This window comes from Ceratosolen solmsi, unplaced genomic scaffold, assembly GCF_000503995.2.
Source record: "Ceratosolen solmsi marchali unplaced genomic scaffold, CerSol_1.0 scaffold28, whole genome shotgun sequence".
Lineage (NCBI taxonomy): Eukaryota > Metazoa > Arthropoda > Insecta > Hymenoptera > Agaonidae > Ceratosolen > Ceratosolen solmsi.
The window spans coordinates 3,340,486-3,355,050 of NW_011948429.1; the positions used below are offsets into that span (position 1 = coordinate 3,340,486).

A 14,565-nucleotide genomic window follows, 5' to 3' on the forward strand; every position below is an offset into this window, starting at 1 on the left:
TATTTACTTATTCCTTATTGCAAAACCGATAGAATTAATAGGCAGGAAACACTATCGCGAAGTCGCTTTTTTATCTGGATATTTCGTAAAATCGAGTGACTATAATTGTAAATTGTTGAATCTTGGAATAAATTAATTTGTATAACCGACGTTGATTGATGAATTTTCTTGTTCTATCGTTTCTCGATCATCCGTCATTGTTTACGATTTAATTTTATGGCGTGCACAGGATCTTATTAATTCACATACACGTCCGTCGCCCCGGCTCTTACACACCTCATACGGCGCACATATACACTCACGTACGGGCACGCGCGCACTTACGTGCATCGATATAAGACTCGAGTTGTTAACGCGAATTGGTAGTTAATTGAGTGAACAAAAAAAGCGATAAACAAATGTGTTGTATTATTATTATTCAAGCGGCAATCGCCTATAATAATCCCTATGGAATTTTGCCTTATAAAATTCCAATGTCTCATGGGATTACTAAAATATTTTCTAACCAGCCAACTGATTATGAATACGAATTGCGGCGCACCGCTTTCCTTTAATTTGCCTAATTGCGCAAGCAGGCGGCTCGCGGTATCGCGAGTATCCGAATCCAAAAACATTGGAGAATATTATTAATCATCCACGTATCGATTAAATTATTGTAATTCTGCCAACGAATGTTCCTTCCTACATCATCCTTATTTTGGCAGTGCTAAGTCAGTGCCAGACCACCCAGCATTTCTTATGTACACTGTGTCCTTTTCAGTTTCAGCACTTGGACTTTTGGAAATGGGTCTCGTGGAGCGAGGAAAAGAAATGCAAAATTTGGATGCGCCGAGGTCCGGAAAGTCGCGGGATCTCTTTGGCGTTCAGCTCGAGGTGAGTAGGACATAGTTGAAGAGGGATAAACGATATTAATGCATATTAAGTTGATCCGTCAATGCGTCAAAATGAATTGACAGCTATGTATCGGGAGGGCGGAGCGGGGGGATTTTTGAGCTTTTGGAAACTTTGTTCATTGAACTTGAAAGGGACTGTAGCTCGATATTAGTGTTTTAGCATATTGATTAATGCGCGGCCGATTGGTCATTGTTATGATGAACGGAATATAATTAATTGCAATTATCGGACTAGTAATTATTTGAAAATCTGGGTTGCTCCTAATATCTATTCAATTTTAAAATAAACGTTGATTAGGCGGGAATATTTTAATAATAAAATATAGAACAAGATTTTTTTTTTTTTTAAATTACACAGAAAACGGCATTTATAGTGCCTCCTTTAGATTGTGAATAAAAATTGATTAAATGCCCTATACTTTGTTATTTATATTGTAAAAGAAAAACGGCTTAATAAATCTATATAGATTTTTATTTATAAGGATAATATTAAATTTGACTTAAAAGAAGTAGGGTATGACGAAGTATTTCGCTCGTATTTCAAGCTGAATAGGAAATGTAGGAGGCATTCTTGCGTTGATAGGGTGATAAACTTTCATGTACCTAAAACCATTTATATAATAATCATAATAGTAATGAGATTTTATTGGAATAGTTATTTCGGCATTGTTATATGACATTTTTTTTTTTTTTATTATTTTTTTTTATTTATTGTGGAATTATTAAGAACTTGGTAATCTCGATATTGGATTTGAATATCGTTGATATTCAGTATTAGTGAAAACAAAAAACAAAAACAAAGACAAAAAACAAAAAACAAAAACAAAAAAAAACAAAAAAAAAAAAATAAAAAAATTATAAAGTCCATACGTAATAGAAAGACGTCGTAATAATTTATAGTTTTACAATTCACGTAAAGTACATGTTTCTTTTAAAATTATTTGTACATTTGACTTTTATGCAATTGTATAAACAATACATTGTTAAGAGTATTATGGCTTCAATTGAATGCAAGAAGTGTGGCATAAATTTTATTGATCCTTGAATGAACGAAAGAAAACAACAACAACAACAAAAAAACAAAAAAAAAAAGAAAAAAAAAAAGACAAAAACAAAAACATAAACAGGCATTGCAGAAGTACATTATAAACTGTTAAAACGTGTAACCGCAAACTGCATTACTTGAACGGAGACATTCAAAGGGATAAAAATGTAAGTTAAAAATGTAATACGTACATTCACTAGCACCTCGTATAACCGATTCAATGACTAAGCGATTAATTCGTTTAAATTTTTCGTCTATTGTAGCATTTGTAATTTAAAATTCAATTTGCATTAATGACAGTGCAAACGAGCATCACTTTCACTCCGCGTTGCTAATGCGGCAGATTTTTTTTGTCATGTATTTCTAGTTGAGAATTACATACATGAAATACTTTGCGAGAACAACAAATTTAACAATACTTATCGATACTTTATGGGCATATGGTTGGAAATGAATTATGGCGTATAAAAAATCTATGAGAAATGAGATAAAAGATAAATGATACTTTAATAATCAAATGACTCGTTTTATATTGAATTGCAATTCTTCTCGAGTATCGCCGAGTATTATGTTTTTTATATTATTAAATTATTATTTCAAATACTTACAATGGACACTGTAGTCATTTATGGACACTTTTTTTTTCTTTTTTTTTTTTCATAAAATAATTCATTTCGACGATGGATACTGGAGTATTGAATTTTGTCTGACCCGTAAGTAGATGACAACATTAGTTCTAACAACATCTTATTTCATTGTATACCATTTCATTATTATTCATTAAAAATTTGTCATTTAAGGCCGACGGATGATTATTATAACATATATATATATATATATATATATTTGCCATTGGATACGTTTTAATTGTAAAGAATATCTGTGCTTTTCAACAATAATGTTTGTTTCTTTTGTCTTTGAAGAATATATTGATTAAATACGAGTATATAAATATTAATTATATAAATTATAAAATTTTAGTATGCTTATATAAAATAAATTACCTATTGCGCATTGTATAAATTAATTATTAATGCGATGATAAATACAGCCTCGTAAAATGTCAATCTTTAAATCCAAGGATTTATCATGGGATGAAAAGTATTTTTTTTTTTTATCCATACTATTGATTATTTTCATTTCGTACGTTTCAATAATAACAATTTGAAATGTTTGGTTTGCAATAATGAAAATATTCTTAAATAAAATATTCCGAAATAACTAAAACTCTCCTTTAAGTATTGAATATTAATATCTGATATGTGTTATCGTATCTTTTATATTTCTATGTTGTATTCTTAATATTATAATAGACAATTGTATATTGTAAATAAGTATGCATACATGTACACAAATAATTAAAAAGTGTTGGTAATAGGAAAAGGATGGCCATGTAGCTAAAAACGTCATTTAAGCTTAGTAATTGACATTATGATTACATTAAATTCTTATATTAATAATTCCCTATACTATTTTAAAATATAAAATACTTTCATTACTATGACAGCTTCATTTATCAGATTATTCATTATAAGTGAAAATAAATATTCACAATTTTTCTTAAATGTAAAACGAGTATTAATTTTCTTAAGTTGTAGTCATAAAATACATTTTATACTTGGATTATTTAAGATTTTTCAACCGAGGATGCAAATTTCTTTTTTACATAGAACTTTAAGAAATACAATTAAACAGTACTAAAATTTATTTCAAATTAATTTGAAAGTTTGAATTTTTCCTGCAGTAAATACATATTAAAAAATATATATATTTCTAGTTTTATCATTTTGTCTATCGAGGCTGGATAATTTTATTTTCGCTAATAAATGTCCGTGTAATATTTGTAAATTGCATAGCTAAATTTATTTATATATATATGCTTTAAAAATAAATTTAAATTTAGAATTGAATTAGGTTAGATATACGGTTAATTATAATATGGGATGCACGTATGTATAAATTAATGAACAATAAGTGTATAGGAATTACGAATATATGAAAACACATAAATTATTATTTGTATATCATCGTAATAATTATGACCGTGTATATGTCTTTTATAAATTCTTGTTTTTCTCATGCAAAAAAACTAAGTTATTGACTTATAACATCAGATAATCGACTTATTTAAGGTAATAGTGATTTGTATAATTACAAAAAAACTTCCCAACTCTTCTTATTTTTCCCTCTTCCTGTTCATTACCGCAGTAAATTTATTTCCCAGAAGCTCTGCTTCCATTCCATAATTGTGAACATTTTTCTTAACAATTCAGTTTTCTTAGTTCTTCTCAGCATTTTTACATTTTTACGTTCATAATAAATTTCTAATACATTTTTTTTTATCACCGTTAAATAATATTATATTTTAATTTTAAACATAAATTTGGCAATTCTAAACACTAAGGTACATAAGTTTTTGAATAAATTAATGAATCGAAGCAAATCATTTATCCACCATTTGTTATGCAAATACAAATTATAAGCACTTTTAATCACAATTGAAATTCTCTTCTAATATTCCCCAATTTTTATTTTTTAAATAGTTTGCACAGCAAAATTAACATTGGCAAATATTTGTAAATAATAATAATAATAATAATGACAATAATAATTAATAATTAATAATTATTAATAATTAATAATAATTAATAATAATTAATAATAATTAATAAAATTTGTATAATAAAGAGAGTATAAATGAAAACTAAAAATTCGACTGTATCGGAGTGAGTTATGTAAAAGATATAATTTGTATAATAAAGAGAGTATAAATGAAAACTAAAAATTCGACTGTATCGGAGTGAGTTATGTAAAAGAAGTTAGAATTTTTACTACAAATGCAGCCATTATTAGTATAAAAGATTAGCTTAAAGTTAAACTTATCACGTTTCATGTGTTTTAGCTAAATTATTCATGAGACTTCTACGTAATATTACGACGAATACAAGTTTTGATGATGTAAAATGTACAAACTTTCAATCTTTTATCGATCGATTCATTCTTCCATTTAACAAATATTGTTATTTTATCAGTGTTAACAGAATTGTAGAGACGCCCCTTTTTAGTAAATAATAAATAATGTAAAATAAATATTTATTAAATTTAAAATTAAATAAAAATTTCAACTTCATATTGATTTACCTCTTAGCTCTTACGTAATCTGAAATAATATGATAAAATTATTTTTAATAAATGATTTCCCCGACTAATTCGACAAATAATATTCTAATTTTTTTTTTCTATTTAAATCAGTACTTTTTACGTTTGGTAATAACGAATTTTCACGTGACAATTGTAATGAGCAACGACTTATTGCAATAGCAATGGAAGAAGGGACCAATAGAAAGAGTGAAATTTCCAGTTGATCGGGAATGAAATTCCACTCTGAGCGATTTAGAAAACAAGCCCAGATTCATCCGTCACAGTCATTTCATTAACACTTCCGTTATCTTAATTTTCTAAATATCTCTCTTCTTCGTTCTATTCTTACCTTTGTCGTTTTGTTTTTTTCTCTACATCTCCGTGCTTACCTCGAGACGAGATATCTCGTATTATATATACGGTACGATGTAGTTCGATGCTCGCAAAGCCGGACGCTCTGCCATCTCGACAAACAAAAAGGGAAAGAAAAGGGAGAGAGAGAGAGAGAGAGAGAGAGAGAGAGAGAGCGGGAGGGGCCGGGGTGGGTGGGGGCGAAAGAGAGTGAGTGAGTGAGAGAGGGAAGAGCCAGAGCGGCATACTAATGTGACAACTGCAGTAGCTTGAGAACATGAGCCACGTAGGCTCGTGTAAAAGAAAGAAAGAGAGAAAGAGTGCAGGGAGAGAGAGAGAATTAGAGAGAGAGAGAGAGAGAGTGAGAGAGAGCGAGAAGAGGTAACGAGGCGACCTACAAAATAAGGCATATGGTGCCGGTACTTGTAGGTTAGGTAGTCCAGCCACTGCAGGTGTTTGGTTGCCATGTCGAAAGTTCAGCTCGTGAAACGTCGTCTGGAATATCGTCGGGAACATATTGGACGATTACGTTTTCGATGTCAAGGAGCTAGTTAGGATAATTTACAATTTTCAATGTTGTTTGATGATATTTTCCGTAAGCTGGATTTCACCGGCTAAAGAGTAAGAATAAATACGAATACTATATTATTGAAAAACATTGAAATGTTGAAATATTATAATTATTTTCGTACAAGCGATTGATAAAAAGTAAAAATAATAAAATATTGTATTAACAATGGGGAAAAAAAAAAAAAAAAAAAAAAATTAAAATTACAGAAAAATAATTACAGCCATTTACGATAAAACTTTGCGATTGTGCATTTAATATAATTTACGTACTTTGTAAATAATCCATCCAAAAGAGTGCCGAAGAGATATCTTAAGCCAATTTTCTCCCTACTTTCATACATATTTTACAATGAGTTTTTTTATCTCCACGGCGAAAGATGTTACTGGGTGACACGCGAAGTTTGTGGCAAGAGATTAGGTCTCGAGTACTCATTTTGTCCTCGTGACGCTCTGACGATAGGTAAGTTTTAGGCTTCGTAGGCGAGTGGAGATTAATTACATTTAGATTCTGCCAAAGTATGCCTCCGTTAGGAAAGCAAGTTTTCCCAACAATGCATTTTATTCGTAAGAGCAATTAAGATTTCCGTCGGCTTCTCGACACAAATCAAATACTTTATAAATGAAAAAAAAAAAAAGAAAAAAAAAATAATTTTTTTTTTATAGATATATATATATATATATATATATATATATACATATGAGTGTGCGTGCGTGAGTAAGCGAAATGTGTCGAGGCTCTTAAATCGTCAAAATAAAAATTAATTATCAACGGCTTTCGATCGCAGCGTCGAAATCATCATTCTCACGGAGATGAAAATCTCAAGAACGGCCCCGGGAGAAAAGGAGCGAATTTGCAGTCGCCACGAACCTTAACTAAATACAACGATCCCAGTGATAAAAGTACTAGAATTACCCGAACGGAGCGCTAAGTGCACTAACAAGCATCAATGACAATCACGACTGACAAGGTGAGCTCGCGAGCTCGGCATAAATGAACTCGTCGATACGGTCGGCAGAAAAAGCCTGAGCCTTCGGACGAGAAGTAAATAAGTCGCGCTACCTGTTCGCGTGCACGGAGTTTCCGTTTCTTTTGCCTCCTTGGCGGCGAGGTGGGGAGTGCGAGGGGCGCTCGAGGGATACAAATTATTCCCAGGACGCGAGTGGACGGGGCTTCTTTTTGTGAGGACGCGCGTTCGCTAACTGTTGCCGCTCCACAAGCATCATCGCTAACTTGGTCGAGGTCATTGCGTAATTATTCGCATGCGATATATATATATATATATATATATATATATATATATATCCTCCCGATGCTGTCGCTTCACTATAATCGAGCCCGAGATCCTGCCGAGCGCTTAATCGGCATTGCAGGTATTGCTCGGACTAATGTTGAGGTGAAGGAAAAATTTGAATATCTTCGTTACGTCAGTTTAGAATGCACGAGTAGAGTTGGGCGAAAATTTTATCGATTTATCTTCTCCGCTTCTAGGCGATTTTTTTTTACATTTGCCAATTCGCCAGTGAATTCGACGTCATTTTTGTCGCGTATTTCATGATCGTTGGGGCCAACTTGAAATCCTCGATTAGTGGAAACAATATCTTTATTAGAGTGTCAGCTTTGTTTATCGTTTGATGATAAGGAGTTAATGGAAAGAGAAAGGACTGTGCCGATATATAAAAATGTGTTACACACATCCAACGGAGATCTGTTTTTAAAAATTTTGCGATAATTAAATTATTTTTCACGTTGAGAGTATATATGTTTGCTTTTTCCTTAAGTACGCAATTGTCACGTGCGAAATTTTTACATGCAATTCTTTACATTAATCAAGAGGAAAAATTTGGCAATACGACACTGTCAAAATCTGATCAAACTGTTTCAAATTCTTATGTAATTGTATAATAATAATTATAGAATATAGATCAATTTCAGTATGGGAAAACAATTTAGTACCGAGTTATTTATTTCTTTATTAGCAATAAATATTAAAGTATTTCTAAAACAAGATTCTCGCACGAATGAAATACAAAATATTCAATTTTTCTTTCACGATATGTTATTTATTTATTATTTATATATATATATATATATATATATATATATATATATATATATATATATATATATATATATATATATAAATTATAATAAGCTGTCTCATGATAAATTTTGTTGTACGCATTATTTTCCTACACTACCTATTGTAATAAACGTATTGTATTTATAATTTCGTCGTTATTTTTCGATCAATTTTTTCTCAAATTTCAAATCCATAATGTCAACAATTGTTAATTATTATTAATTGACACATTTATTAATTAAATAATGATAAATATTGATTATATATTCTTTTAAATATAGATAATATTTAGGTTATTTCTTTTCCCTAATACATTAATTTGATAAATGTACGGATATGTTTTCTTTAATTGATTTTCAATATTCCTTTGATTTTCCTTAATGTAATGAAATACACTGCAAGTTGGCCAATAGTTTTAATAAGTAAGTAACTTTTTATTATTGTATTATACAGAATTTCTTAATGTTTAATGCATATAAAATAATTTCAAAGAACAATTAATTCTCTTTTATAAGGCAACTTATGTAATTCATTACTTTCTAAATTAATTAAATTATAATAATAATTATAACTTGAAAGTGAAGCAAATATTTAAGAAATTTATAACTTTATTACTATTGAATAAATATATCGAAAGTTTACAATAAATGTAATATTGTATTATGTGTATTAAAAAGATTAAATTTACGAAGGGTTTCGTTTTAATATGCCATGCTTTATGAATTTATTGTTATGTTAAATGTTCAATTGTAAAATACTTGCGAATAGAAAAAGAGGAAATTTTGTCCGAAAGTTGATAAATTTCAGAATGCTGTGTACGAATTTATTAAATTCGAATAAACATGCAAAAATAAAACATATTTTTACAAATTTCACTTTGTAACTTATCCCGTTACTATAAGCAATAAATACAAATTTTCAAATTAAAATATAATGCAATAAATTTGGTACACTGTGTATAAATTTTTGTATTAACGTAGTTCCGAGTGAACGTGTGACCGCATGTATATATGATTGAATATTTTTAATTAATATGCATATGTATTCATATGTGCGTGCATAGGCATTACATTGCCATTATGTTTGCGTGCCCACACGTATTCATTGTTATGTACGTGTGCAACGGCGAATGTACGTGTATTATGTGTATTCATCATAAAACGTAGGATAGGATCTTTGTTTGATATCGTGATATACTCGAGTAGCGTAGAGAATACGAAAAATCGAAATTGCATGGTATGGTGTGCTCGGGTCAGTTGTCGTAATTAATATAAAAAAGAAATGGATCTGCCCAAGCTCTGGAAAGACATAAATTTAGCAATACGAAACGACTCATTGACCATTGAAAAGGAAGAAAAAAATTGAAAAAAAAAATTAAACAAGAAAAGTGGAAAGAAGTTGCCAAGTGCTCTGAGTAAATGACACACACACACACGCACACACACACACACACACATATATATATATAGAGCGAGAGTGAGAGAGAGAGAGAGAGAGAGAGAGAGAGAGAACCAAGCTCGAAATGAAAGCGAAACAGATAAAAGAGAAAGAGGGCAGGAGCTTGATACATCTCGTCATCGAGCCATCCTCGCGCGTTGATGTAGAACGAAAATCTTGACATTGTGTGACTTAATGGTCCTCTCGAGCACTTTCATGAGACCTGGAAAAGGAAGAAATTTCTATTTCTGCGCGGCTTCTGTTCAAAGTTCCATTTAAAATGGACGCCTCCGAGGTGATCAAATTTTTACTTAATCTTTTTTCTAATAAGTATGGCATGCATTGCGTGATATCTCCTCGAATTATGTTTATGATGAAATATTCAATCTTATTGAATTTCAAATACAAAATTATATTTTAAAATTATTAAGAATGCAAGAGTTACTGATATAATTTATACCTCGTTTTAAGATTTAAATGTTTAAGATAATATTTGCAGCGTAAATATATTTTAAATAGATGATTTTATGAATAATATACGAAAATGATCTTAAAAAAAATTAAAATTATATAATTATATACAGTTTATATATATATATATATAAATTAGTATCGATAGCTATAATTAATTACATTATGATTTCTTTAATTATTGGTGCTTCCTTTTTTCGTATTTATTACGCAAGAACTCTCAATATTATATTATACAGATTGATTGTTTAAGTGTGAGTTGAAGCTCGAATTAAAATTCTTTTATGGTTTCTCTTTAGTAGTTTCTGTGCAACGAAACAGTCCTATTTTAAAAGGCTTTTCTTTATTGCTTATCTCCCAATGTTTTTATTAAGATATTAAGATTATTCGAATTACTTTGAGATGTAATCTGTTCAAAAGCAATGACAAAATATTCTCTGCTGTTTAATTTAAAATTCGCGCACACGTGTATTGTTCATCTACTTATAACTCCAATCGAAGATCTTATTACTTCACTAATTATCAATAATATGACGAATATAATTTATGGCCGATCAGCCATTTTAAAGTATGTTTTAAATAATATTAAGTATAGTAGCTTAATGCTTTGTGAAAGTAATGAATAAATAAATACCCATAACCTTTGCAGATTAAATTATTACCGGGCGAACCGCGTTGAATATTGCTACTACTGTTCGCCCACAAGAAAGTTGCAAATTCAATATTTTACTTGACGAAATGAAAAAGTCGTGGAGGCGCTTTCCATTGTGCATCGTGGAGCGAAGCCCAGCGTTATTTGCAATTGCAAAAAATCAAAGCCGCTGGATGATCGCAGAAATGGATGCGATGCATTGTTCGGTAATATAGTTCCGGGCGGCGAGCGATCCTCTCGCCCTACAACAAGTCGCGCATAACTAAAGTCATGAATATGGAATGACGTAGTTCCGTGGCCGGTAATTGCAGTGGCTCCGTAAAGGGACACCTTCAAAAAAAAAAAAAAAAAAAAAACAAAAAAAACAAAAAAAAAAATGCCAGCCACCATTATCTCTCTGGACGCCATCTCGTTTATTATGCACGATGCGAAAAAAGTAAAAGTTAGGCCGATGTCACGCGTTATTGATACAACATGCGTCTAGGATACGCCCAGGTTGTTTATAATACACGCGTGCCAACAGCGCACGGCCGAACTACGTTTTAAGCCTCGATTCCGATTAATGGCTGATTGCCTTGTAATGGCAGCAAAGGGCAGCCCCGAGTCTTTTAAATTTTACACTCACTGCCGTTCGAGTCTCTGTTTTATCTCTCTCTCTCTCTCTCTCTCTCTCTCTCTCTCTCACTCATTATTAGCGTTATGCACACCAGAAGCCTGTAATGCTCATGTGAAATTCGTCGGTCTTAAATAAGAACGTAAATATTATTACCTTCTAGCTGACCTACTACGTACTCATAAAATCAATGAATTACTTTAAATTAATATTTAAGTAAATATTTCAATATATGTAAATGTAGGAAAATAATGCAGTTTATGTTGGCCGCATCCGAGGAATCAATGCAAAACGTCGTTTATCAGAATAATATGATTATTGTGGAAATTCTAAGCGAGACCGAGAATTATTAACTTCATTGATCATAAGTCGCATGTCCTGCATCGAAACAATGTTTTATCAAGTGAAAGCGAAATATTTTTTGCCAGTATTCGTTTTTTGAATGCCTACTAACCATTAAATATACCTTTCCACCGCCTTGATGTGCAATATTTTCGTTCTTAAATGCATATAAAAGTAAAGATGAAGACGAAGAAGAAAAAGAAGAGGAAGAAACAACACTTACGCTAAAGGTATCGATGTTTCAAAGTTCATTATTCGAATAACCAGACGACAAGGGAGCAAGCAATATCTCATAAAAATATTATTAAAAATTGCCACGATCGCATCATTCCACTTTCGTAATAATGCACAAAAAAGCTACCTTCGACATAATTTTCTCGATCCGAATTGAAAAGCGGAGCCTCGCTCGTAAGCCGAAGGAGCCCAATTTTTTGCTCGCTGAGCGAGTCGTGCATCGTTTCGTTACAAAGCAAACAAAAAAAAAAAAAAAAACAAAAAAACAAAACAAAAACAAAAACAAAAACAAAAACAAAGAAAAAAGGAAAAAGGAAAGAAAGTTAAGAAACAACAAGTCGTAACGCGTTAATACCATAGAGCGCGTAACGAACCGCGCAAACTGCCTCCTTGTGCACAGGCTCGGGAACAAGGGAATCGAAGGAGGCGAAGATTAGTTTTGATAAACCCCCATCGATTTATTCAAAAGCTCCCATGGCTTACCCTAACAACGGCCTTGACGCTTACGCGACCCTCGCGACGGGCCCCAAGTAAACGTGGCGGCACTCACGAACGATGGGTCAGTCAGTCGCGGCGATGCGATCGCGCCTCCTGATATCACCGTCCCTACGCCTACGTCCCCATTTGCGTGCCAACCGCGGAAATTATGTCGCGTATTTACATTGGGTGCTCGCGTCCTTACGCTGTTTGCCTTACTTGGATGGTGGACGCGCGTCTCCTCCTCTTTCTCTGCCCGCCCCCCCCCCACCCACCCACCCCCCACACACACTATTCCGAGAGGCTGTGTAACTGCTGCTGCAAAGAGGGAAGCGGAAGTTTACGGTGACGAATTCGGCTGAACTATGAATGAGAGGTTCGTTTTCGCTCTTCGTTTCTCTCCTCTCGTCGCGCCCTCTAACCCCTCCCCACACCCCACCCACCGCCATCCATCCATCCTAGCTGCCTATTCGCCCTCCCAGTATACACGATTGCATCAAAGACCAGGCCGAGCACGCGCCAGCGCGTTCTATCGATCGGGCACTTTTAAAGGGGCCCGAGCTTTCCTTTGGCTTTTCACTCTTCCACGGCCTTTAATCGAACCAAGGATTAAAGCCGATGGATTTTCACATTCTAATTTAAAATCTACTGGACATTCTTTCGCGCCTTTACGTAAGCGCCCGATTAATCCGGGCCAACGATTAATCGGGCGTTCGATGCTCCGTTCACGCGCTCCGCTGCTACGATGCCGATCGCCCATAAACGTAAGGCATTTTCGAGCCGTTATGGGAAAAGTTATGGGAAAGAAAGATAGTGGGACGAATGAGAGTGAAGGATGGTGGTAGTAGAGGGGCACGACAGTGAGTCGGTAATTTCTGTCATATTTAACGAGGGCCGTCCACGATCTTACACTTGACTTGCACTTGAGCAAAACAGGAGCCTTTCGCAAATATCGCGACGCTCGAGGTTGGCGAATTTGATAAACGAAGGGGTCGCACCGGTCCAGCGCGAGAGAATCAAGAGAAGAGGAGAAGCATAGAGAGAAGCAAAGAGAGAATCGCTTACGACTTTCGTCGTTCGAATCAAAGCGGCCGCCGGCGTCAACGTCGTTCGTCGCCTCGGACCCCGTTTCTCCGATCCGAGGATTCTTCATTTTTGCAAGGACGCGCGATCGTTAGCGACCGTTGGAGAAGCGCGCAATCAAACCCCCCGCCCCATAATGTCGCGTCTCGAGAGTAACGCGTAACAAGCACGACGAGGATAAAGGAAAGACTCGTGGCCGCGAGCCTCGAAACACGAGCTTCGTCGTCCGAGAGATCAACCGACTCGTATTCCCGTATTCAGGAGCAGCTCGTAGCTGGATAGTATTCGCGCTTGATTAGCTTTCGTCTTCGAGTGCGCTTGAAATAATCACGGAGCTTCCTCGGGATCGCGGTTGAAGAATGCCATTCGTTGTTGAATCGGCCGCGAGGAGAGTGAGAGTGGAATTGAATTTTATTCTCTTGGAGTTGGAGGAGGAGGGAAAGGCCGAAACGACGGGGAGGATGAGCGAGATGGCGTGGGTGAGTCGGATAGGGGGAGAGGGAGTGGGAAGGGATAATGGAGCGGAGAAGTCGCTTGTTAATTTGCTTGCTATTAGGCACAAAAGTTGATTTGGAGAAAACTTTAGGTGAAATGCGGAGTGTTGAATTTCTCTTGACGTTATAAAAAATAACACAGCTTAAAAAATATCATTATTTTTACCAAACGAACAATCCCACCAAGATTATTAATTTCTCCCTCTCTCTCTCTCTCTCTCTCTCTACGCACACACGCACATGCACGCACACGCACATGCACGCACACGCACACGCACATGCACGCACACGCACACGCACACGCACACGCACGTATATCGTAACAAAAAAAAAAAAAAAGAAAGAAAAAAAAAAAAGTAAAAATTTTCATTATTATAAAAACTTGTTTTGACTTGCAAAATTGTTTAATTAATCATCAAGGACGACGATTAGGGCGCATTAAAGGAGAGTAAGCTCGTACGTTATCCATAACGATTTTCTTATAAATCTTATAAATCTTTATGAAATACCGTACTATCGATTATTGCCTCTTTTTCATTAAATCTCAAATGTTATTATTAATTATTTTCTATTATTCGCTCGCATATTCGACAATTATTTTTTAACTAATAATAAACAATGATAATCGTAATGGGATTTCCGATTTAACAAAAAAAAAAAAAAAAAAAAAAAAAAAAAAAT

At 33.7% G+C, this 14,565-nt stretch overlaps 1 protein-coding gene across 1 annotated transcript in view; it reads left to right on the plus strand.

The window, feature by feature from the left end:
• The first annotated feature begins 783 nt into the window (after nucleotides 1–783).
• Nucleotides 784–14,565, plus strand: part of LOC105363871 (uncharacterized) — a 22,179-nt gene continuing 8,397 nt past the window's right edge. Inside the window, exon 1 of the mRNA XM_011501673.1 lies at nucleotides 784–873. Coding sequence (XP_011499975.1) covers nucleotides 784–873 — 90 coding nt within the window. The remainder of the gene's footprint in view (nucleotides 874–14,565) is intronic.